The sequence below is a fragment of the Urocitellus parryii genome, chromosome 8, assembly GCF_045843805.1.
Source record: "Urocitellus parryii isolate mUroPar1 chromosome 8, mUroPar1.hap1, whole genome shotgun sequence".
NCBI classification, from domain to species: Eukaryota; Metazoa; Chordata; class Mammalia; order Rodentia; family Sciuridae; genus Urocitellus; species Urocitellus parryii.
In genome coordinates, this window is record NC_135538.1 from 44,528,977 (window position 1) to 44,556,819 (window position 27,843).

Sequence of the window (27,843 nt, forward strand, 5' to 3'; positions counted from 1 at the left end):
CCTGTAATCCCAGCGACTTGGGAGGCTGAGACAGGAGAATTGTGAGTTCAAAGCCAGCCTTAGCAACTTCGAGGCACTAAGCAACTCAGTAAGACCCTGTCTCCAAGTAAACTATAAAATAGGGCTGGGGATGTAGCTCGGTGCCCTGAATTCAATCCCCAGTACCAAAAAATAAAAATAATAAGGTATAATTTCACTGGAACAGATTGTTTCAGATGTGATTTAACATTTTGAAGCAATATACCAACATCTTGCCAAAGGTTTAGATGAGATTAGTAAATAATGAACAAACAAAAACAAAACACAATTGAAGACTGAGAATATTAATGAAAGTCCTCTGTTGGCTTTGTCAAAACTTAAGTAAAAATTCTAAATAACAAAACAATGGGGGCCAGCAAAATACTTACACTGCATTCTTTAATAGGCTATGTCAAAAAGGAAGTAATGGACTCCTATTTCACCTTAATGCAAGTAACAGAAATAGCAGTTTTGACATGTACCTTCCAATTCAACTCAAATATCTTGCCTTATATGACTCTTTTAAATTAATACAGCTAGAAATACAGTGAATATCATTTGTATCATATTGAAATAGAGTGACTATCATATTCAGAATGTGTGGTTAAGCTTGGAAATTAATATTGGGTTCCTAGAACACCTAGAGAACTACTATATGCCTAAAGAATAATTTTCTTTCTTATTTAACTTAAACCTTAATGTTTTAGTCAGATTTATCACCTCTGTGACTAAAAGATCTGACCAGAACAATTATAATGGAGGAAAGGTTTATGTAAGGGCTTATGGTTTTCAGAGGTCTCAAACCATAGACGGGCCGGCATCATTCCTCAGGGCTCCTGGGGTAAGGAGGAACAACATGGTGGAAGAGTGTGGCAGAGGGAAGTAGTTCATAGTTGATCTGAAAGCAGAGAAAAAAACTCTACTCTCCAGATATAAAATATATGTCCAATAGCCACGTCCCCATTTAACCACCTCCAGCCATACCCACCCACCTCCATTCACCACTCAGTTAATCCCATTAGGGATTAATTCACAACACAATCCTTTCTCCTCTGAACCTTCTTGCATTGTCTTACATGTAAGCTTTCGGGGGATACCTCACATCCAAACCATAATACTTAATATCAACTATAAATAGATAAAACCATCCTCAAGAATAATATTAAAAAGCAATAAAAAACTAAATGTAAGAAAAACATTAAAGTACAAACTCTGTTTTCAGCTTTTAAATAAAAAAATCTATCAGATTCCATATCGATTCCATGTTAATATTGCTTTGCTACTTCTTTCAAAGTCTTGAGTATAGGCTGGCCTGTTTTTTTCCTTGGTTTTAAAGTAGAAAAGTCTCTGATTTCTGAGATAATTCAGTCTTCAGTCTTCCTGATGTCAGCTCAAAAAAAAAATCATATATTTTTGATTCTACCTTTATTTTTTCTCCTATTTGATGCTTTTTTTTGCACTTTAATTTTCCTCTTTTATAACCCCATATCTTATACCTAATCTTTAGTCTAAAACACCTTCATGAGCTGGGGTTGTGGCTCAGCAGTAGAGCATTTGCCTAGCATGTGCAAGGTGCTGGGTTCGATCCTCAGCATCACATAGAAATAATAAAATAAAGGTATTGTGTCCAACTACAAATACACACACACACACACACATATATGTACATACACCTTCATAATCTTTGCTTGTATTCAACCATATAGCTTTTTCTTTCATCTTTATGATAAAATGAAAGCAATGTAGTTGTTCTAACTTATAAAGCACCATGATAACAAACTTTAAGCTGTATATTTTAAGAGCAGAATTAACAAAATCTGAAGATAATTGAATATTATCTTGTCACATTGTGTGCTTTTATATATTTATATGATTTTAAATTTATATGTGCTAGTATCATCCTAGAAAATTTCTCTTGCTTTCAAGTAGATATAAAGAAAAAAAGTTTGTTAATATTTTTCAATACTTATATGGTTTTGGTGTCACTTGACTTTGGGTCCAGAACCTTAGCTTCCTCAGCCATGTAATAGTCCTTAACTTTAAAAGAACTTCAGATATGTATGTGATCATGAATTATGTCATATTTTTATCTATTTTATATAATATTTCTAAGTTTCTTTTTTAACTCTTAAGAACTTTTGGAATTTATAAATTGAGAAAATAGAAATTAAAATTAAAATATGTGGTAATAGTTTTCTCTGCTTTTCAAGAGAATTATTATTTTCAGCTACATTTCCTGCACATATAATATGCATGAAAAAACTTACTTGCTATTTATGAGAACACAGTACATTTTTTCCCTTCTGCATTCCTGGCTTACTTTTTAATTTGAAAGACTTCAATATTTTTAATGAATTTTCTCTCTCTTGAAATGTTACAAGTAGATGGAAGATAGTGTCTTGACATTGAATTGTGTGTCTTGACATTGAATTGTGAAAGAACTCATTTTGAAAGAGAAATTATTTTTCATTTATAGATTGAAAAAAAAGTATTTTTATTATAAGTAACAGTGTATTGCAAAGCAGTGGACTACATGCTAATACATAAAACTGTCTCTTGCCATTATCAATTTATAAAACATGTCTGAAGTGCTTATTGTACCATCTAGGATTGTCAGTTCTTTGCAATCTAAATATGGCATTGCCTGCTTTTGGAAGAGAGAAAGCTTTAGACACCCATAATACATGAAAAAAAGAAAAATAATGAAAATGTAAAAACCTAAATCATAAGAAATTTCTCTTTGAGGACTCTGCTACTAGAGAATGACAAACTAGAGTTATTTCTAGCTTTCACATAGTTGTTTTTGTTTCGATTTTGGTCATCATTGTTAGTGATATGATTTCTTTTAACCTAGACATTACTGTTGTTCTGTTCTCAAGGAGAGTATCTCCCATGCTGTCCCTTTAACCTTTTATTTTTAATGTGCCAGAGGGGCTTCCTTATGTTGTTTACTCTTTGCCATAGATAGCATGATAAACTTGCCAAGTTGCAAACATAGTGGAATGCTATTCTTATGAATGCAGGAGAATGTAATTCTGTACATTTAGGCAACAAAACTATCCTTAGAAGCAGACTTTTGGTCAACTTAGAAAAAAAGGGCAAAAGAGGTATATGCATATTCATAGTCTCCCTGTTGCAGTCATCTTAGTTGAAAAGCTGTGCTTTTAGGGAAGAAAGAATGAACAGAGTGTTAGATTAGAGAGCTCACATTTGGATAATGAAGAACTTTACTGAGGCCTAAGGATGTCACATACTAAGCAACTCTGGTCTCAAATTTTCCTTTTAGAGAAGGTGATAAGCCTCTAGCTAATGGGCCTTTCTTATTTGTATAAAATAGATAATCATATACTTTCTGTGCATCTTGATTGTTGCTTGATTAAAAATGTTACAGACTCTAAGATGGACAGCATTTATTTGAAGCCATCAGCCCAAATAAGCAAATAGAGCTGATTTTCGTCATCTAATTATGTTTTTCTAAAACACACAGTTTGCAACAAAAAGTAGAAAGATGTCTTGAAGATGGAATCCGCCTTCCCATGTTGGATGCAAAACAGCTTCAGAATGAAAATGATAATCTGAGGGAACAGAATGAGGCTGCTTGTAAGGTCAGTAGATGCGTTTTATAGTAAACATGAAATCAGTACTATGTGAGTATGGGTATATAGATATGTAATTTATAGCCATTTTTTGTGAGTTGTGATTATGTTGATATTTAAATAGCTTATAAAATTTTGAGTTTGAATGTTTGTATTTGGAAAGAAAATAACCATTTAAGCAAGTGTAAAAATTTAATTGAAATAAATGACAAAGCAAAGATTATCTTTTTCTTTACTAAACTGTTCAAAGTGTGTCTCAAAGTTATTTTTATAAGTTGCATAGAGAAGAGTTTTATTGAACTACAGGAAGACTTTTGTCATTTAAATATGTGTGATCTAAGTCATATTGTTGTTTAAAGGATACTTATTATGAAAACTTTTGTAAAATTTATAAAGACACCTTTTAAACAAATTTATAATTTCCTGTGCCTTTCTTTGTTTCATCTTGAAATACTGGCACTTTTAAAAAGCGGTGTGGGAAAAAATGAGTTTATTCACTAAGACTGATTTATTTCCTGTGTTTTAGATAATAGACAACCAACAAGATGAAATTAACAGAATGATTCTAGAAATTCAGGTAAGGAATATTTTATATTATTTTAATTTAGCTACATGCTGACCTAAAAGTATTAAAACATACATGTGTTTGTATGAAAAGATAATGTGTTTGAGGTAAAGTTAAATCTTTTTTAATATTAATCTTTTTTTCTCTTATTTTTATTTTTATTTTGCATTACAATTCTTAATACACCTTTATACCACAATTTATCATATCTCTGATTGTATATAAGGTATGTTGACACCAAATTCATACCTTAAATATTAATCTTTTAGTTTTTTAGAAAGAAATTTTTATTTAATAAATCAGTTTTTCCAAAATTGTTCTCTGTTCCTCATGTCTTCCTCTCTTTTTATTTGGATGTAGTATATCTCCACGACTTTAAACATATTTATCAAGTAGTTACAAGTCATAATCAAGTAGTTACAACCATGAACTGTTTTTGTCCAATTATTTGATCTTCATACATTATTTCTACCTGAAAAGGCATACAGAGCCCCATTCTGTCTATCTTATGCTCTTTATCTCCATCAGATTTTCTTCAGAGTTTTATAATGAACTGCCTTTCTCTGCCCCATCCTTTAAATATTGTTAATCCTGCAAGCATTTCTGTGTCTACTCCCTGGTATTCCATTAATACTGCCTAATGTTTTTATTATTCTCTCTTATTCTAATTGGCTTTCCTTATTTTCTAATTACACTCTCCATCACTATTGTCTCGGCCCTGTGATGCTGTTTATTGTGATGCATCTCAAGTACAAAGATAATCTGGTAACTCTTATCTGTGGAATATCTCTATTATCTGTGGTCAAAACACTAAATTCTAAGCATCAACACAAAATCAACCTTCATATTGCCTCTCTAACTGCCTACCCTCAGTATTCATACCATTCATATGCACATACATATGATGACTCAGTAAATCTTAGTTCTTATATAGTTTCCTGAGAGTGTGTCCTTTTTGGTATGCTCATCTGGCAAATATCTACTCAACTTTCAGGATTCTGCAGAGCATTATTTTATAAAACCTTGACAGATTTTTGCTACCTCTTAGGTAGCACTGCCTGCTCTCTGTTTAACTTTTGCTCCCCTTCCTAATAATTTTATATATTACTATTTCTACAGTATCAAACTATAACACTTTATTTACATATTTTAATCTTTTTTTTATTAGTTGCTCAAGACAGTACAATGATCTTGACATATCATACATTTGATTCAAATGGGGTATGAATTCTCATTTTTCCACGTGTACAGATTGCAGGATCACATTGGTTATACATCCACGTGTATACATACAGCAGTCCTAACCTTCTAGGTTTCTTGAGAATGGAGGCTGTGGTAGCTCATCTGGAGATTTTGACCTTATCAGAATGCCTGACACATAATACACAGGTCCCAAAATTTGGAGACTAAAAGGATTTTCATTCTTTTACTCATTTGCCATGTATTTACTGAGCTACTGTAACCTATTTTCCAGGCATAGTTCTTGTCATATGTGATTCATCAGTGAACAAAACAATTCTAGTGGGAAGAGTTGGAAAAATGGAAAATGAATGTCACAGGCTATTAAAGCTTTTTCTGTTAAAAACTTGCTATTTAATGGACTGGGGATGTGGCTCAGTGGTAGGCCTGTCATGCATAAGGCCTTAGTTCAAACCCTAGCACTGAGAAGGAAAAAGAAAGTATTTTTTTTTTAATTAAGTAGACTAGAAGGCAGTGACAGAAAGTGCTGCATTTCATAATGTGGTCATATAGTTTTTCCAAAAGAGGAAATATTTGAATATATCCAGGGGGATAGCATGCTAGACAAAGAGAGCAACAAATGTTCTCAATGTTGCCTAGTGTGCTTGCTTCAAGACCAGCAAGAAGGCTGTGAGCCTGGAGTGCAGGGATAGAGGCAGAGAGATGAGAGGTAATGCTGAAAAGTAACCTGAACCAGATCATGTGGGACATATTTATATTTTAATCTGAGTGTGATGAAAAGTCTTTGGGTACTTTTTATGGAGTAAATTTTTAGTTTTATACCTTATAATTCTATTATTCTTTTTTTTCTTCTTCTTTTTTTTTTTTGGCAGGAAGGGAGGGGAGCTCCCGGGTGTTAAGCTCAGGGGCACTTGACCACTGACACACATCTCCTGCCCTAGTTTGAATTTTATTTAAGAGTCAGGGTCTCACTGAACTGTTTAGCACCTTGCTCTGTGTGTGTGTGTGTGTGTGTGTGTGTGTGCGCGTGTGTGTGTGTGTGTGTGTGTGTCTGTGGTGCTGGGGATTGAACCAAGGGCCTTGTGCATGTGAGGCAAGCATTCTATCAACTGAGCTGTATCCTCAGCCCCAGCACCTTGCTTTTGCTAAAGCTGGTTTTGAACTTGAGATCCTCCTGTCTCAGCCTCTTGAGCCGCTGGGACATAGCACCCAGCTTATAATTCTAAAACTCTTTAAATGAAAGTAAAAAAGGTAAATGATTTGCATGTCAGAAATACATATAGTCTTCTTTGATTGTCTTTTAATAGTACTACATGATTATCAATTTAATTAAACATCAGTCCAGTTCAACAAATATATGATGAGCCCAATGGACTAATTTACAGAGGTTATGACCTTTATTTCATAGTCTTAAAAACTGTAGCTTCAAATTTTCCATAAGCCATTAGAATCACAAGATTGTTAGGTTCTCTCAATCATAGTTATCTGACTTCTTATAGTACATAAAGAAATTAATTTCTACGTCATTATGGTAATATTTTCCAAGAAGTAGATCTAATAAAAGTTATCTAAATTAGGAAAAATCAACACATAAACCTTGGCAGGAAACTTGGATCAAAAGACTGGTAAGATTATGTTGGTCACATACTATCCCCTTATGTTATAGTGTTCAGTATATGTTTGTATTAATTCAAATGTTTTATTATCTCATTTGTGGAGGTATTTTAATGTAATTACTCCCATATATTGTCTTTGGTAACATGTATGTCATGATTATTTGCAATTAATATGTAGAACAATATGTAATTTTATGCCATTGAATCTTTGATTATAAAATGTTTGAGCAATCATTCTTTTATTTCTTCAAACTACTTATAGAATTGAAATCAAATTAATGAGTACATTTATTTCCAAATATTTGAGCCCAAAAATATACTCATTAATTCTGTTGTCTTATTATTTGGAAAATAGCTTTTTCTTTTCTCTTTCTCAATCTATCTACCTACCTATCTATTTACCTATCTATCTATCTATCTATTTATTTATTTATTTTTACCTTACCAGTTCATTTATCCATTTTGACCATGTAGGCCTATAGATGATAATTTTCTTTCTTTTGAATTGTTTATTTGTCCTTTTTAGTTATACATGACAGTAGAATATATTTTGATGTATCATATATATGTAGAGTATAACTCCCCATTTTTGTCATTGTACATGATGTGGAGTTAACTGGTCATTTATTCATATATGTACAAGGAAAATCATGTTCACTAGATGATAGAATTCTTATAGACACAGACAATAACATTGATTATGTGATAGCTATATTTTTCAAGATATGATTTAAATGACAAATTATAGATGGTGACAATTATGACTCACATCTCTTTCCTTAATTTTATTTATTTAAATTCATGGGGTTTTTTTGGCCCCTCATAATTGAATAAACTAGGTTTTTGTTTGTGTTTTTACTTATGACCTTTTATAAACATTTTATAAACTTTGTAAAAACCTGAAAAAAATGAACACTAATTATTTCTCAGGCATTTCAAGTTCTAAAAAGAGCACTTTGACTTGAAAAAGATTTATTGTGTTGCACTGTTGTTAATGAGCATAATTAATAGGCATAGTATCAAGTTGGTAATCTCCTAGAGTAGTTGCCTTTAGTAGCTAATTGTTAAAACTGCCTCAGTTTTCCTCATCTGTCTACTTAAAGGATGGCGTACCTCATACCTATGTAGATTATGATGTCTTTCCCATGTGCTTTACTGCTGATTTTTAATTTCTTCAAATTCCTATATATAACAAAATACTATGTAATTAATAATAGCAGAGAGCTTTTATGTTATTTTTAATATAAATTATGCATTTAGGTATCCCTGCAGTATTAAATTCATTGTAAAATTTCACTGCCATTATAGTTTGAATGATCTTTCTTTCTAACGGTAGTTGGACATTGTTCCATTTTAGAGTGTTTAGTGAACAAAGATAGCAGGTGTTCTTGTTTTGCCTGTGTACAAGTATGCGTGTATGTGTGCATGTGCGGGTGTTTTACTGGAGATTGAACCGAGAGGCATTCTACCACTGAGTTACATCCCAGCCTTTTCATTTATTTAAGACAGGGTCTCCTCTTGCTAAATGCCCCAGGCTGGTCTTGAACTTGTGATCGTCTTGCATCAGCCTCCTGAGTTGCTAGGATTATAATCATGTGCCATAGTGCCCAGCTACATAGATTTGAGTTTTGCTTTTTACTGCTTCTTTGTGCCCCTGTAAACTACTAAGACCTGATTTGTTCAGTGATCATTTTACTGATTTGGAGTACTGCATTGCTTTGGGTATTAGGAAGTTGTTCTCAGCAGTTTAAATTTAATCTCAAAAGGGAAAAATAAAATCCCATGCTATGTATATTTTATGTCCAATTTTGTAGGAGATTAAAAAATGAGACATTGTTTCATAGTGAAAATTCTGTGTTTAAAGTATAGCTATAGTTTACTACCTCATATCAGATCAAATGAATACTCAATCTGGTATAGATTACAGACAAGTTTGATTGACAGCTTTGTAATTTGGGGAAAAATTGGTCTCCTACCAGTAATACTAAATTTGTTGTTGAATATATAAAAAGTAATTTTTTATATAGAAGTATATGCTAAATTTGAAATTGAATTGAGTGTTATAAAATACAAATTTATGTACTATTTTTTCATCATTGAGATAATTGTTAACAGGCATGAATACTTTATTTACTCACTGATCTTTTAGAAATTGTGCCTTTATGTTCTTGAAACTAGTATAGCTAAACTGGCTTCTTCTCCTAAAGGCTTTTTTTTTCTTCTGTCCATATACAATACAAAAAGATATTTTGCAATAGAACCTTCACTGTCATTTCCATAAATGTTACATTCAGAATGTGATTGAGTTCTACATTGGGCATTACTTTCCTTCCTATTTTTTCCTCAAAAGCACATTTCACCTTTATAAGCCTTTTTCTTGTTAGCTGTTATCACTGTCTTGTATATTTGTAATCTTTTGGCAGAAGAGATTATAGAGCAAAATGTTTCAGAAATGTGTATCTGTTTTCTCTAATGTTAAAGTGTTTCCTCCTTACAAGAACTTATACATTTAAATGGTCTTTCTGAATTGACAGCTATCAGTGAATTATTATAATACCACAAAAGACCAGAATGATAGTTCAGAAGTCATTAAGACTTGTTATTCTTAATAGGAATGATTATAGCCAACAATTTCAAAACTGTTGACAGTCTGTTCAATTTATATTAAGGAGTTTCCACATTCTCAGAGGAGTCTGTTACAATTTTTACCACATGTCTCATAAGCCTTCATCTACTAGATTTTCTTGGTGGAAATATTGGGAAAATGCATTATAAGCCAATAGAATGCCTTATAGATAAAATATAATATCTCGGGCTGGGGTTGAAGCTCAGTGGTAGACCACTTGATTAGCATGTGTAAGGCACTGCGTTCAATCAAACAAATAAATAAAATAAAGGTATTGTGTCAATCTGCAACTAAAAATAGTTTTTTAAAAACATAATATTTCTCACCTAAATAAATATCAATTTCTTTAATGTTGTCTTATTGTATAAAGTTTATATCCTTTATTTTGTTATTATTCTGTTGTAATGTGTCCTAAGATGGAAGTTTTTTCTTCCTAAAGTTTAATTTTTGCAAAACTTACATGTTAGATTTTTGATGAATGAAAAACTAAAAATATTCTCATTATATTATTAATATTTTTTGAAACTACCAACCAAAAAATGTCCTTACTCTACTCCTTGTTCTTATAAAGAACATGCTATAGTTTTAGCATAATTATGTCAGAAAAATGTGTAAAGAGTATATGTCTTTAACTTCTGAAAAATCATTTGTTTGAAATGGGGAGTAGCAGGGAGGGATACAGTTCACTTGAATTGTGAAAGAATGTACTTGGACTTGTTTGTAGTATGTCAAATCTATATGGATGTTCAAATTATTTGGAATGCTTTTTAAAATATATTTTTCTGGGTCCCAGTTGTGAACCTTAATGAATCACTATCTCTGGGATGAAGTTTGAATTATACATTATACTGCCAAGTTCCCTAGGCGTCCTTAACATAGCCAGGGAGTGGTCCTATTTCTAGAGTTCTCAAATTTTACAGTCCTCGTTGTGTTTGGTGGACCACAGAGTGGGAACTGCGTGGTAAGACAGGCTTAAATAAGAATAAGGTTTAGTTTCTTAGACACCTGGGTATGTTTTTGAGTACATATAAGCTGTTTTGTTAGATCTTACTTACAAACCAGAACATAGATCAGAAGCTAGATGTAAAGAAATTCAGGCAGATTATTTTTTCTTTTTATTGCTAATTTTTCATATAACAATTTTATTATATAATTCACATAATATTTTGTTCTCATTTATGGTGTATGCTTCAGTATTATTAGTATATTCACAGATATGTGCAGTGAAGACCACAATGAATTCCAGAACATTTTTATGTTCTATAGGAAAATAATCTCCATAGATTTGCTTATTCTGGATCCTAGATATATCAGAGTCTTATGTGTTTATTTTTCTGACCCATATTTAGCTAGTAAACTCCTAATTTCCAGCTGATACCATGTACTATGGCATAACTTGCTTCACAGACTAATTCATTCTGGATCCTTTGAGGACTAGTTACTTAGGTTAGTATTTGAGATTGGTTCTTACTCCAGGAGTATTTTCCAGCTATCTTTTTCTCTTTGGGAAAGTAACCTAGTCTGAAGAACCCATAAATCTGAAAGTAGTCTACCACATGCCTGTTGCCACAACCTCCAGTGTTTTTGAGAGTGCTCTTAGGCTTGAATTTCTCTATAAAGTATATTGCAGTTGAAGTCAGTTCATTATAGATACCTTTGGAACTCCCTGTTCTATGGCCTGCTTCTCCTCAGGCAAAATCTCTTTAAGCCAGATCAGTGGGTGTGGGGACAATGGCAGTCTTCTGAGTGACACCCTTACTTTAGGAGCTGAATAGTCAGTGGAGGTCTACTGGACAGCATCTCCCTTATCTCCTTAACTTGCTTGGCCCAGCATGTAACACTCCTAACCCCATTCCCCACCCCACAATCTGGGGCAAGAACAATCAGGACCCCATTATTCTTAATGGTGCCACACCCCAGGTAAAGCCTCCATCCCAAGTGATGATCTGAGTGGAAGAAAGGAGCCCCCACATTTTGGCTGTTCATGCCTGAAATATGTAACAAAGGGCAGTATTATAAACATTGATGTCCTTTCTCTTCTGGAAAGATAGTTCACCTGGGAGCCGAGCAGAGAGGGAACCCTGTATTATTGAGCGAGAGTCTGGGGTGGAAGTTCTATCTCAATCTATGAAAGAGGGATAGGGTGAGTCTTGTTTTGCAAATCAGTCTCTTGCTTTCCTGATTTTTCTCAAATAAATATCTGTTTCTTCATTTGCCTGCCTGCTTTTAGGATCATTTCCAGAAACTTTAAATGTTTTCTAATATTCACCCATTTTGTTGAGGAGCAAGTCTGCAGAGTTTCTCATGCCATTGTGCTGAAAGCAGAACTCTCAGGCAGTTGTTTTCAGAGTTATGTCAGAATGCAAAATGACAGCTAACTGAAGAAAGGAATTAGAGCTGTAGATGATCTTAGATTCTTATAAACAGGAAACTAAAAAATGGAATTTGCATAATTCTTGTTTGCTTTTTTAGTTTTTACAAGTATTTTGAAAATTTACCCACAGGAATGAAGAAAAGGGTTTTTTTTGGTGGGGGGAGGCATGTGTGGGGGTACTTGAAATTGAACCCAGGGGCGCCTAACCACTGAGTCATATCCCCAGTTCCTTTTTATTTTGAGACAGGGTCTTGCTCAGTTGCTTAGGGCCTGCTGAGTTGTTGAGGTTGATCTTGAATTTGTAATCCTCCTCCTTCAGTCTCTCAGGTTGCTGGGATTATAGGCATGTGCCACTGTGCCCAGCAGGAAAAAGGATTTAACATTTGCCCATACTTAGACCAAAGTGAGAAATAAAGCTTCTGGTGCCAAGCACAGTGTTTGTTAAGGTGGCGGTGAAGTAATGATGATATCACATGTTACAGGAAGTCTGCTCTCTGGTTAATATTTGTTATCTCTAAACTTCAGTCACCTTACAAAGTAAGAAAACATATTTTTTAATACATGGAAGAGCTGAAAGAGGTTACAACTAAGATTCTAATTCATGTCCTTTTGACATCAAATATTTATGTTCTTGACATTACTCTTAGCTTCCTCAAAGTGAAAAATTCCAAAAGAAAAGCAAAAATGCACCAACTGTGTTGTCTGATTCCTTCTGTATGGAGGCTCTAATGACAAATCATTTTAAATGAAAGGTCTTTTCCCATAATGATTTTTAAACTGCTGCACATCAGAAAACCAGGATCTTCTGTGGAAAACACCTTTAAATTCAATTGCCCTGAAGTATAATTGGGAAATTTTGTCTCCAAAGTGAAATGTATTTTTTAATATATTGCAGTCTACCCTATGATGGTGGTATTAGTAGTTCCTTGAGCTCAAATAAAATGCCTCATCGTATTTTCTGTTACATTTGTTTTAGGAGCTTTATAATGAATAGTCTTTATCCAGTTTGGCATTTGGCATAGGGCCTTGCACAGAAAAAGATGCCCAGTAAATATTTGTTAAATGAGTGAAATAGCCTTTTTATTAAAACAAAAAACAAATTAGGTATTGACTGATTACTTTTGCATTGACTCATTAGTTTAGTTCATTCAATAATTTTTTCTGAGATTGTACCATGGGTCACTTTTCTAGGGGATAACTAGTGAACAAAACAAGCAAAAGTCTTTGCTCACAAGAAAATTCACCCACTGTGCTGAATTTGGAAACTACTCATTAATAGCTAATCTGCCTTCTCTGTGCTCAGTCTAGAAATCTTAGAATTATTCTTAGCTCTTCTCTTATCTCACATTCACACCTTCACAGTATATCTAGAATCTGGTTGCTTCCAGATTCACCTCCATTGCCACCCTGCTCTAAACCATCTTTGTTTCTTCCTGTTTCCATCCTTCTCTGCCCACAGTCTGTTCTCATCTGTCTGAGTGATCCTATTGAACAAAAATCAGAATACATCATGTGTCTACTCAGAACTTTTCAACTGCTCCTTAGGACTTAGGAGACCCTACCCACTCTGTTTTCCATGCTGCCTTCATCTCTGACCCTACTGTAGCTCCACTGTTCTTAGTATGCTGGTTGTCTTGTGTTTGCTGTTTAGCAAACACAGATCTTCCCTAGAACCTTTGCACTGACTAAAACACTCTTTCGAGATATCTGGAGAACCTTCTTTCTTATTTACTTCAGACCTTTGCTTAAGTGTCACCTTTTCCAGAAGCCCTTACTCTCTAGCCTCCTTAAGATTTTACAATACTCTATTTGTTCTCGACAGTAGTAATCAAATTATAACACACAAAACTATGTTATATTTACTTTGTTTCCTTTAGTCTTTTTCTACCTAATAAAATATTTGTGAAGGCCAAGAGCTTTGACTGTTTTGTTCACAGAATTGTGTTTATATGAGTAATTGCATAATGTAACTGTAAAATTTGAGCATATCTGAACATGTGCATATATTTGTGTATATGTGTGTTGTAGAACTAATGTTTTTTTTCCTAAGTATTTCTTGTTGTGTGTATAGAGTAGATAAAATCTGCTAGCTAAGGTACATCTGGCTTTCCTTCATTTGAGCTTTTTGTATATGGGTCATTCCCAAAATATTTGACATCAAAGACTTAGAAGTATCTTCAACTTCAGAAATGAACATAGTATATACCAGTAGGTTAGTAACTTAGCAGAATTTTTAAAAAATATTATTTACATGGGAATTTAAGAGATATAGACATTTGAACTTAATTTAAATTTTTAATTTTAATAAGCCCCCATATGTCTAGTGAATTATAAACTTTGTTATTTTGAACTTCACAAAAATCAAATATTTATTTCAGTAAATAATATAGGTTATTTTATTTAAGTGTACTGTGCCACCATTTTGAGCAAAAAACTGCTTTGCAAAATTCTTTTGTGAAATAACATGCATTATTTATTCTTGATAGAATAAAAAACTGAAACTTCTATAGAGTTTTTTATCTTACAGATAAAATGTACAAACTTGGTATTATGGATTTATATGTCAAAAAATATGTCTTTGCATTTATAAAAACTAACACGTCTCAAAAGCTTATATGATTTTATGTTAAAATACCCAAAAGAAACTACTTACCAAAACCTCCTCTGTTGTTAAAGGATAGAATGGTTACAAAAAATCAACAACAACAACAAACCCCTACAAAGAGCCAGGTGTGGTGAGGCATGCCTATAATCCCAGTTATTTAAGAGGCTGAGAAAGAAGGATGGAGTCCAGCCTGGGCAATTTAGCAAGACTGCACCTCAAAAATAAAAAAGTGCTAGGCATGTAGCCCAGTGATGAGTAGTAAATAAATAAAATAAGAAATGTTATTATGTTTTTACATGAACTTCATTTTGGAGATGTAGTTTAATAATCAGACTTTATTCTATTTTGTCTTAATTTGAATCTGATGAGCCCATAAGTATAGGTTTTTTTCTCCCTTTATCTTCAAATCCTAAAATATATACTTTTTCATACAATTTAGGATAAAGAGGTAATTAATGTTTTTGTGGTGAGAGGTTGCTGTCTGACAGCTCCAACACTCATTCCTGGTGTTATCCTAGAAATGGTACAATTTGAACCTTCTAGGAAAAGCTCATCTGTGAGCTCTTTCCCCTGTTAAGGGGTTTCCTGATAAGTACCCTTAAGTACACCCAATCTTACATGTTAACCTTGATGTTATTTACCAAATCCAGTTTTCCTTCTTTTGACAAATAGCACCACTGCCAAACACTTCTCCTTTTCTAATGAAGAAGGCTGCCTGTGTCATCCATCATCGATTTAAATTTAGTCTTACATAGAAACATGAGTCACTAGCTAATTATTAGTTGCATTCAAGGTGACTCTGAATTGGTTGAAATATAACACACCATGAGCTTTTAAAGAATTATATTATGACATTATGAAAACATCCCTCTTCGGTTCAGTTTTCAGTGTTAAGATGTGAGTTTTAGAGTAGTTTATCTATGATGCTTTTCTAATATAATTCTAATAAGCAGTCACAAAATTTAAGAAAATTTAGTTTGAATTCTGGATTACAGCCAAATCTTATCAGGTCAGAAAATCTTTGCAGGACAAATAATTCTCCATATGTCATTGAATCAATGAATTATGAAGGAATTTTAGTGTCTAAAAATATACACAGAGAGTCTCATATGTCTGCATGCTGTGAATTACATTTTTGTCACATATAGAACATTTTTTTTCTTGGAAGAAAATGTATTATTACATGGTTTTATTGGTTTTTATCCATCTTTTGAGTTTTTTAAATATGTTTTCATTATTTAGAGTAAATTAAATTTGAATGTCTATTACTAAGAAGTCTATATCCTTCTCTCTCGTCCTTGGTGATAGCTGTCTCTCTTATTCCATCCAAAGATAATGCAGAAAAAACTCTAATATAAATTCTATGAATTATGTTTTGGGTAGTCATTATATTGGAGTATTTTGAGTTGAGAATAAATACAGACCTGGAAGGAAAAAAAAGATATTCTTCCCTGGTCATGTGTTTGTTGATTTTGTGGTCTAACCAAAGGAAAAAAGCTGATAGAATACCTAGAATTCACTAGTAACTATAGAATTTATGGCAAGGTTTTCATTAGTGTAAGATGAAAATTCGGATTAATCAGCTCAAATAATCTAAGTACTCTAAAAATGTCCTCTATGTAACCTTGGTCAACTCAGGGTTTTCTTATAATAGTATCATATCTAGATGATTTGTAATTTTATAAAGGAGTAAGAAAGAGTTTAATTTATTGAAGTCCCCCAATAAATTTATGGATTGAGATCAACACCATGTAACATAGTTAGTAAACAGAGAAGGGAGACTGTGCTAACATATTGCCAATAAGCAAAAAAAATAAGAATTATTTGTCATGTAACATTAAATAACACCTTTAAATTTGATGTGTTTTACACAGATTAAACATTTGCTTATGAAGTTTTTTGTTTGTTTTTTACTTTCTTCTTGAAGCCATTCACTCTATAAGTAATGAGTCATTTTTAAAGTAAAGATTTAATCTTCTCAGAAACTAGGAAGGGAAAAAAATTGAAATTATTCAGACTCAATATTCCTTGTTACCTGTATGTGTGTTAACATGCTTTGCTTTACAATTTTTGTTGTTATTGTTCTAGTCAATGCAGGGCAAACTTTCTAAAGAAAAATTAAACACACAAAAGATGATGGAAGAACTGGAGAGGAAAGAGAGAAACCTGCAAAGATTAACAAAAGCACTGCTTGAAGTGAGTAGATGAAATTCAGACTGCCTTGAAAGGATGATTCACTACCTATTTAAGTTTAAGCCAATGCTTATTTTGATTTTGTACATATTAATAGAAAGTTTTCAAGGAGACTTGACTATGATGTGCCAGTTAATTAAATTCATTAGGTTTCTTATGAAAATCAAAAACAAATTTATTTTTCTTATAGTTAAATCTATAAAATGGTATTCTAAAGCAAAGCCAAATGCTGTCTGAACATTTGGTCCCAAAGTGAAAAATAAATCAGGCATAAATTGAATATAAACAAAATTACCCTTGGGCTGGGGATATAGCTCAGTTTATAGAGTGTTTGCCTTGCACACACAAGGCAATCCCCAGCACCACAAAAAAACAAAACAATATTACCATTGAAAATCCTTAAGGAAGATGCATTGTTGGCAGTTCATCATTAGAACAGATCATGCTTTCTCATTTGAAATAAAGTATTTGACCTGTATGTAAGGACCTATTATACAAAAAAGTACATATTTTAACGGTCATAATTATATTTCATCCATATACATTTAAGAATGCATCTCCAAAAGTTAAGGTAAAGATGTGAAATCCATGTCAAATTCTTCTGGTGTGAATATGCAATGTATGATTATTCCACTGTAAGTGACAAACTGATTTCTCTGGGTTAAGGTTATGGCCCAGCCTGACTTTTTGCATTGTAAAGTTATAGGCCTTGCAAACAGCAAAGGATCTGTGGGACTGTGTGAATATGCAGTTTTTCAGTACCCTTTCTCGATCATTGCCTAAAGTATAAGATGATTGAAAAATGGTATAAATGGTTATTCTGAAAAACAGCTCTAAGTGGACAGCTAATTAAACTATTACTACTACTACTACTACTACTACTACTAATTTTTGTTTTATATTGTTTTTTGGAGTGCTGGCTATTAAACCCAGAGCCTTGCACATGCTTGACAATCCTCAACCCTTTAAACTTATCCTTTTTGGGGGTACCAGGGATTGAACCCGGGGGTGCTTAACCATTAAACCACATCCCCAGCCCTTTTTAAAAAAATTTGAGACAGGTCTCGCCAAGTTGCTAAGGCTGGCTTTGAACTCCTCCTGCCTCTGAGCTGCTGGGATTACAGGCACACACCATCATGCATATCTAAACTTAATTAGCAGTATTCAGGATAAGGAGGTGATAATTTTGGATATAAGGGTAGCAGTTTCTGAATATAGTAAGTCAAGAGTTAATATTAATGCTTCCAACTCAAATTTAACAATTCAGAATTATTTTTCTCCCATCTTTGGTTTTGTATTTGTATTTTTCTATTAAACTGAAATTTTTTGTTTCTGTCAACATTAATAACAAGCTTTTTTTCTCAATATAGAAAAATTCATTTCAAAGTAATTAAATAACTATTGGCATTAACAGTAAAAAATAATAGAATCTGGCCTAATGTTTCTTTGTAGGTTTTTTTTTGTCCTTTGAATAAATTTTATTATAGAAAAATATATACACAACCAAGATGTTCATTATATAAGAAATTCTAGAACCTAAGGCTGTTTTGGATATAGGTTTTTGGTTTTCTCTCAGGTTTATCTTAAGGCATCAGAGGAACTGTGTCCACTATATATATTAATATATTTCTTTTTCACATTGCACATATGCAGTTGAATTTGGTTGATATGCATGTAATATGACATGCATTCTGATAATATAAACTTGTTTATAGTCTTGGAGAAAAAACATTAAACCTATATTGCTTTTGAGTACTTTTCCTCTAACAACTCTTTTTTTTTTTTTCAGCCATTGCAGAACCAAAGACAAACAGAAGAGACATCCTCTTTATTGGATCAGGGCGAGGAAGCAGACCAATCTAGGCAGCAGACAGTTCTTTCTAAACGGCCACTATTTGATTTGACTGTGATTGATCAGCTGTTCAAAGAAATGTCCTATTGTTTGCTTGACTTGAAAGCATTGTGCAGTATTCTTAATCAGCGAGCTCAGGGCAAGGAGCCTAATCTTTCATTATTACTGGGAATTAGATGTAAGTGGCTGATGACTTGTCCTTATTTTATTGCTTAACAATTAGAAACCTGTCTTCATTAATCAGGAATTTCTTACTGTCTTTTTTCTGTGTATTTTTGTTATCTTCTTTCATACTTAGGTTTATAAGTTTCTGACTCAATTTATGGGTTTAGGTATACCTGATTATATAACTTACAGAAGTGAGCAGTTCATGGTTGATATGGACTTCCCTCTTGGCAGAATGCCTAGATATTTTTCCTATACCAAATCTGTAAATGTGTGCGAGGAGTAGAAGTAGGAGTGAATTCCTAATTACTCTTCTATAAAAGTAATAATTCTGTTTGTTTTTATGGTGGTTGTATGATAATGCCCAGCCATGTATTCACTGGTAAAATGTTAGATAGATAATACTTTTTCCTTGATACAGTGTGTGTTACATGGCAGTTGCTTAATGTGAGGACCAGTACTTTCAAATGAGCCAGCTTTCACAGCCTGCATACCTGTTGTCTTTGCCCTTTTCCATGTGACACCCACCCACTTTCTGCCTCAGTTCTATCTTCCTCCACACATAATTGTAAGGACTGCCACAATAAAATCCTAGTATGAGCCTTCCTTTTTTTGCTACTTTGGCAGGGATGTTTATCTCTACATATGGTTCCAAATTAGTAGATACTGGCATGTTTATTCATTTTTAATAGAAAAGAAATAGACTTTAGTGAAAAGATAAGAACAGAAAGAACAAAACCACAAATAAGGCTTATAAATAGACTTGTTATATTGAGTAACTGTCTCATAGTATGGTTCTTATGTGATCAAAGTAAGGACTAGTTCTTTCTCCAGTTTCATTAAAAAGATTCCAGCATCTTGTCTCATCATAATTATTTTGGCAAATCAAATAATGCTTTTAATCAAGTATATCACTTAAGTGAAACATGTATCTGTATTTAGCAGTGTCAGCAGGATTTTCTCTTCCACTTCATAGATGTATGTACACATGTGTGGGTATTTAAAAAACACTTCATGTTTTAAGTATATTCACTTATTCAGCAAATACTTATCAGATGCTTTCAGTGGTCCAGGTAATAAGTTAGGTGCTGTTACTGGAGATAAATTGAATACATTCCTTGCCCATACATTAAACAAATTATCTGAGCGTCATTGTAAGTGTTGTAATTTAGACATGGACAGAGGACAATAGGAGCACAAGGGAGACAAGCAACTAAATCATCTACATGGGAATGGCTGTGAATATTCCATGGAATAGCTGGAGTTTGGTATGTATCTTGAAGAGGAAAAGGAGAAGGTTGCCAGGTGAACATGAGGTGACTTAGTTAGGAATGATCTCTTGGAAGCAAGAAGTAAAGGCTCACCCACAGAAGACTGATTTTTGCCTACCATTTTAGAGCTGTTCCCCCTTTCAATCATTTTGTAACCTACATTTTTTTAATTTTTTACATAAATGACAATAGTGGAATGCATTACACTCATTATTACCCATATACAGCACAATTTTTCTTAACTGTGTATAATACAAAGTATGTTCACACCAAATTATGCCACTATACATTTACTCTTTTTTTGCATTACAATTCTTAATATACATATATACCACAATTTTTCATATCTCTGTGTATAAGGTATATTGACACAAAATTCAAATCTTCATACATATGTTTTATATAATGATGACCATCACATTTCACCATCTTTGCTATTCCCCTTACCCCTGACCCCTGATCCCTTTTCCCTATCTAGAAATAATCTTCCTCCCATGCTCTTCTCCCTACCCCACTTTGAGTCACCTCCCTTATATCAGAGAAAACATTTGTTTTTTTGGGATTGGCTAACTTCACTTAGCATAATCTTCTCTAATGCCATCCATTTCCCTAAAAAATTCCATGTTTTTGTTCTTTTTAGTGCTGAGTAATATTCCATTGTGTATATATGCTACATTTTTTTTATCCATTCATCCACTGAAGGACAACTTGGTTGGCTCCACAGTTTAGCTATTGTGAATTGTGCTGCTATAAACATTGATGTGGCTGTGTCCCTGTAGTATGCTGTTTTTAGGTCCTTGGGGTATAGTCCGAGAAGAGGAATAGCTGGGTCAAATGGTGGTTTCATTCCCAGATTTCCAAGGAATCTCCATACTGCTTTCCAAATTGGCTGCACCAATTTGCAGTCCCACCAGCAATGTATGAGTATACCTTTTTCCCCACATCCTCACCAAAACTTGTTGTTGTTTGTCTTCATATAGCTGCCATTCTGACTGGAGTGAAATGGTATCTTAGAGTAGTTTTGATTTGCATTTCTTTGATTGCTAGAGATGATGAGCATTTTTTCATATATTTGTTGATTGATTATATATCCTCTTCTTAGAAGTGTCTGTTCAGGCCCTTGGCCCATTTATTGATTGAATTATTTGTTTTTTTTGTTGCTTAGCTTGTTGAGTTCTTTATATACCCTGAGACTGTATCTGATGTGTGAGGGATAAAATTTTGCTCCCAGGATATAGGCTCCCTGTCACCTCACAGATTATTTCTTTTGCTGAGAAAAAACTTTTTAGTTTGAATCCATCCCATTTGTTGATTCTTGTTTTTAATTCTTGTGCTTATAGGCATCTCATTAAGGAAGTTGGGGCCTAGATCCACATGATGAAGATTAGGGCCTACATTTTTTCCTATTAGACGCAGAGTCTCTAGTTTAATACCTAGTCTCTAGTTTAATACCGTTTTGAGTTGAGTTTTTGTGCATGGTGAGAGAGATTCAGTTTCATTTTGTTGCATATGGATTTCCAGTTTTCCCAGCACCATTTGTTGAAGTGCATGCTTTTGGCACCATCGTCTAATATAAAATAGTTGTATATTTGCAGGTTAGTCTCTGTGTCCTCTATTCTGTACCATTGGTCTACCAGCCTGTTTTGGTGCCCAGTACCATGCTGTTTGTTACTATTGCTCTGTAGTATAGTTTAAGGTCTAGTATTGTAATGCCACCTGCTTCACTCTTCCTACTTAGAATTGCTTTAGCTATTCTGGGTCTCTTATTTTTCCAGATAAGTAACCTACATTTTTTACTATAGCATTTGTTAATGTTTTCCATAATATGGTAATGGAGCTATCATAATATGAACAAAAGATTCAGGAATCTTACTTTCACCCCACACCCCAGTGTATATACTTCTTCCAATCATTAAAGTTCAAACCTGGAATCCTTACCTTATATTTATTTGGTATTGTGAAAATTTGACCAGCCAACTCTTTTGCCAGAAGCAATGTATTCATTGAATTTTTATCTCTTGACTCCTTTGGTTAGCTGTTGATTCTGCTCCCCACACTCCTTAAAACTCTTATTACCTTGGTTTCCATGACATCATTCCCTAGGTTCTGCTTTTGCCTTTGTGACTGCTCAGTCTCAGTCTTCCATGGATTTCCTTACTGCTTCTGTATTAGGGCTTCCAGAAACTTTTTATTGGTGTTTTTTTGTTTGTTTGTTTGTTTGTTTTTCAATAACATTTTTTTAATGAAACCAATACCCTTTATTTTATTTGTTTGTTTTTTATATGATGCTGAGGATCAAACCCAGTGCCTCACACATGCTAGGCAAGCGCACTGCCACTGAGCCACAACCCCCCATCCCCTTGTTGTTGTTTTTTTATTATCTCTTTCCCTGCCTAGAATATTTCTTCTGGGCTCCTTGTAGTTCATCTGTGTGTATTTGAGAACTGGCTGTTTCATAGGCATCAGAAACTCAACATGGCTTAAGCAGAACCCATCTAAACCTTCTCCTTGCAGTGTGTAAGTAGTGCCAACATTCACCTATCACCCTAGCCCAGATTTTTTACTTCTCTTTGCTTTTTCCTTCATCTGTGAACTCCCCAAGCTCTGACCCTCACCCAAATTTATGATTGTTCCTTACAAGATCTTTCATCCCCGTACTATGTGTAACCCTTTTTCCTCACGGTCCTTTCCCCAGTCCATTTTTCCCAGAGTGATCTGTCTTCTAAACCTCGAATCTGGTTTTCTAATACTTACTCTCCTCTGTGAGAGAAATAGCACTGCCTACCTTGGTAGGCTTATTTCTTGTCATTCTTCTCTCATGATTTGTACCATATCATTTTAGAGCTGGACACTAATTTTATTGAAGTTTGTCAAATTATTTCAGACTCTTTAATTTTCTGCCTCTATACTTTTGTTCATTCTGCTGTCTTGACCCACTTAGTCAGTATTTGATATTTCTTTTGTTAGGGCTGGTTATTCTCTTCCTTTAGTGCTTCTAGAGCTTGTAGTTCAGGTTATCACAATACTCACTGTGCTCAGTTGTTTATGAAATCATGTGTAAAGCATTGAGAACAAGCCACTGACCTGCACATCTAGCATGACCCCTGGACTCAGGGCAAATGTCCATTTAATGTTTGTTAAAATAACAGTTATCTGACCTTATGTCTTTAATAAACTACTAGAACTAATGAAGGTAGAAGGAAAGGTTTATTTCACAGTCACTGGCTCTGCTTGATTTTAGGTTGTGACATGCTCACAAATAGATACTGGAGTAAGTAAGTAAAAGCTAGCTGATTTACTCCTTGTTACTGAGACTTTGGGCAAAGCTATCAACTTGATTCAGTTGTTTGGGATTATAGGGCCCCAAACCTCTATATATTTTGAAAATTAATATTTGCATGCCAATAAAAACCCATTTTGAAGTCATAAAAATTTAAACTACTTCCTCTGCAAATGATTTCTAGATTTTATCAAAAGGGAAGAACTGGGTTCTCTAGTTGAACTTGGAAAGAGACATTTGATTATGTTCTTTTTCACTTTTGGAACATTGTCATCAATAAAATATGTTGAATTTTATGTATTGCTGTATGAATTTAACACATCTTAATTAACAAAAATTTTAAAGGACCAGGTAGATAATACCTATTTAAATATCAAATGATGCACAGTTTAAATCTGAGCCTCATTGATATTCAGTGCATAATATTATGTTTCCATGATGATTAAGAGGAAAATCCTAAAACGTCTTTATTCAAAGCAAAATGAGTCATTCTTCTGTCCATTTTTTATTTACACAGCAATGAATTGTTCAGCTGAAGAGACTGAAAGTGACCACAGCTCAGAAACACTTGCTAAAAGACTGTCAGATGTGTGCCAGTTACGAAGAGACATTGATGAATTAAGAACTACAATATCAGACCGCTATGCTCAGGACATGGGAGATAACTGCATAACCCAGTGATCAAGTGTTGGTCCCACAGCAATAATGACCCATTGTTAAATGCTGCTGAGTTACAGTTCTTCATATTTCTTTTTAAGAGTTACAATGGAAAATTGCAAGTGACATACCACTTGCACATAGGTTGTCTGTGTGTGGGTGTGTGTGTGTTGATTTGTTTAATTGAGGGAAAATAGGAATGTGAGGAGATTTTTAAGGGGCTTATCTAATCAGGCAAAATAATTATCATTTGAAAAATGTGATAAAGTCAACAAGAAAAAGCAAATTTCCAAACTACTGATTATAGGACCAATTTGTGAATAGTGCCCTTCAGATAAAGGGACAGGATTTTGTTTACTTCTGTAGGTTTTATGTGTTTGCATATGCATATGTGTTTGAGGTTTGTGTGTGTGTAAGTGCTTTTAAGTTCACATAATTATAAGGATTTCAAGCATCAAATCAAACCTTCTAAGAAAGGCACACACTGTTTATTCTTATATTTTTTTCATATGGAAACTTGTGTTGTATTTTGATATTTTCAGGGGCTAGCTGAATAAGAGTTCCAACAGTAGGCAAGTGTTTAATAGAAGTGCAGCAGGCAAAACCATTTGTGATTTAAATAATCACTGAACTGAGATGATGAGGTTCTGGAGTTGGGATAGGTCAGCTTTTTCTCCAGAGTGATTGTAAGAGTGTGAAGTACTGATGAGATAATCTTTTTCATCAGCACTATAATTTATACATTACAAGAAAGTTTAACATAAGTTGAAATTATTTTATCCTATCTCTTACCACTTACGGTTTTTTGTTTATATATGGCAGTATAAACAAAGCCATATATAATTAATGCAAACAAGGCCTCAGATCATTGTTAAGCAAAGATTGTCAGACTGACTCTGGAATGATAGTTCATTTATCAAAGTCTCAGCATTTACATTTTAACAGTTTTGTACCTGTTTTAATTTTGCAACTACATTAAGAGAAAGCCAGCTCTTTATCTGAACTAACACTAACATAAAACAAAATCTAAACCTAGATGATAATTTTATTTCCTTTTATTAGATATATTTCATTAATAACAGGGATTGTTATAGAATATGAACTTGGCTTGGTTAGTTATTCATCTGGAGGACAGGGTATTAGTATGAAATAAACTGATTTTTAATAGACATGCAACATGTAAGCTTCTAAATGAATGTTATCTGTGTTTTAGTTCTTCAGAGCATTGATCATATTCTTTTGAATATACTTAGTTATGGTAAACTATTGTCCCCTATAAATTGGTTTGATTTTTCAATATTGTCAGGGTTTACTTAGGCAAGACTAAAGAAGTGGGGAATACGATGTATAGATCAGTCAGGATGATATTGTTTGTTTGAGAGCAGATCATATGCCTGTTTTCTTGCCAAGCATATGTATACAAAGGCTGCTCCTAGAAAATATTTTTTTTCTGTTCTCAACAGAGAAAGCATAATAGAGCAAGGCATTCAAGGAGACACCCAGGAAAACTCTATTTAGAATGTTGGCTTATTTACAGCTCTCACTAAACTGTTACATGATTCTAGTTCAACACTTCACTATAATACACTGTAAGACATCACATCTCCCTTTCTTTCAGTGCCTGAGTCCATGCTGCTCCTCTTTATAGGATTTGGCCACTAAGAAATCAGTGCATTATAGTGATTCTGCATCCTAAGGTCCCTGACCTCAGAAAGGACTTAGTCACTATAAAAACTTGGTTTCCTAATGTATTCATCTGGTTTTTAGTGTTAGTTCTTCGAAGACAATCAAAAAGTAGTAAATTTGTACCAAAAAAAAAAAAATGGATGCAAAGTATTCTGCCTTACAAGGATTAATATCTGTGAAGATGTCCCTTTACAGAAAAGTGGATCATAATATCTGCCACAGTTCAGCCACAATTGCACCCAATAACATTTTCACATTCTCTTTGAATAGAATTCACACCTTCCTACCATGATTTCAAAAATAAGGCACCCTTGGGTCAATAGGTTCTTACTTAAATATCTCCTAAGTTTAATAGTTTATGTTGTGGAGTTTTATGGTTATTATTCTTTCAAGCAGAAAGAATAATGACCTAGCCTGGTTGGGATGAAATGATTTTTTGTTTTAGTAAATTTTCTAAAACTTAACAAAATTTAATTTAATTAACATATCTTAAGGTAAAAAAATATAACAGGAACTTTTGCTGATGTATTTCACTTTGGAAATTATATACTCTTGTTTTAAAAAAGCATGAAGATATGATAGTTTAAGTATAATCTTGGATTATAAAATATAATTTCTTAGAGTCTGAAGTTTGTAAAGGGGCCTAGAAAATAAGTAGAAATTTTGTAAGGAATTCTGAGAAAAAAATGAAACTAGTAACATTCTAATTAGGCAGCTTTTAATTTTTAATTTTTATTTTTCAGAAAACTTCCCTTCCTCAAGACACCCACACCCTCTTGTGTTAGAGCAGTCAGTAATAATATTGGTGTCACATTAAAAACAAATATTTTACTCTTAGGTCAGCTAAGACAGACAAATAGCAACACTATGGTGTCTTGCCCCAGAGTGTTCATAGAAGTTATTACAGTGATACATACCTGAAATGGAAATTAATTTAAGTTTTAAAGTCAGTCTATTTGAAATTTTCTTTAGATAATTAAACCTCTTTTTAATTATGCTTTTGTGTATTATTAAATGCTTATCTTTTTAGGAAGTGTCATAATTGATCTTTTGCGCTTTGAAGTAAAGCCTGTTCTAACTCAGTCATATTCAGCGTGGATGAATATGACTCCATAACAGATCCACTTTGGCTATGCACATAACAACATTAGCTGAGTCAAGGGCACAAAAGCTGTTTTCATTTGATGTCAGAAAAATACAAAAACTTTAGATTGTTCATAAATTTTTAATGGCCTGTAATTTTTAAGAAGTGTTTAAGTATTGACTAGGTAACATATGCCTGAACTTATTTTTAAAAATATGTGGCCCCATTTTATATTTGAAATAGGATTTAATATTTCAATTTAGCAGTATTATATCTTAGTGAAATTTATTTTGGTTGTGACAGTTTATTAAACTGAAATAGGCTTTCTTTCAGTAGCTTGTTAAAGACAATCCCAAGGGCTGGAAAGTGTTGCTAAAATGAAAATTGTACATTTCTGACTTACTAATAAGCTTACAAATTAATTCTGTCATTGTGCAAAACTCAATAGGAATCTTTTAGAGAATATTTTTAAAGAAACTAATGGGAAAATGTCCTTTAAATATCAGTAATAGTTCATTGAGTCATAGTAACTGAACACCTGGACAGTATTTTTACATAGCACAGTTCAGCTCAGGCATAACTTGAGTTTGGATTATTGGCATTCTGTTATTTAGATTTCTATCACTGTAGATATGTAATTACATAGGTAAGCAATTCTTATAACCATGCTCACTCAGACTGCCAATAACTGTAGCTCTCAGAGCTAAAGTTAATTCATTTTGTTTTCCATTTTCAACAGTTCTTTTCAATGTTCACAAAACAAGAGGAACTATTTTCTATTTGTTATAAAAAGTAAACTTCCAACTTTGCCCCCAAATGCCATTCATAGTAATTGCCATATGATTATATCACACATTTAATCATGAAGGGGAAATATTTGGGAATTTTTTCTTATTTAAAAGAAGTATTGAATACAATATGAATGGTTTCAAATCAGTAAGTCTTTAGGAGCACTGTTGCAGCTGCGTTCAGAGAGAACCTTTTGTGCCTTTTTGCCTGCAGCAAGTGTTCATTCTATCTTACATGAGTTATAAGAATGGTGATGATTGTTGCAC

General features: G+C 33.4%; 1 protein-coding gene across 3 annotated transcripts in view; it reads left to right on the forward strand.

Moving 5' to 3' along the window:
• Cep85l (centrosomal protein 85L) overlaps positions 1–26,994 on the forward strand; it is a 216,661-nt gene extending 189,667 nt beyond the window's left edge. For all 3 annotated transcript variants that reach the window (XM_077802191.1, XM_077802192.1, XM_026394093.2), the window contains 5 exons: positions 3,506–3,623; positions 4,141–4,191; positions 16,689–16,796; positions 18,583–18,823; positions 23,879–26,994. In XM_077802191.1, coding sequence (XP_077658317.1) covers positions 3,506–3,623; positions 4,141–4,191; positions 16,689–16,796; positions 18,583–18,823; positions 23,879–24,042 — 682 coding nt within the window. In that variant the 3' untranslated portion in view covers positions 24,043–26,994. The remainder of the gene's footprint in view (positions 1–3,505; positions 3,624–4,140; positions 4,192–16,688; positions 16,797–18,582; positions 18,824–23,878) is intronic.
• The last annotated feature ends 849 nt before the right edge of the window (positions 26,995–27,843 follow it).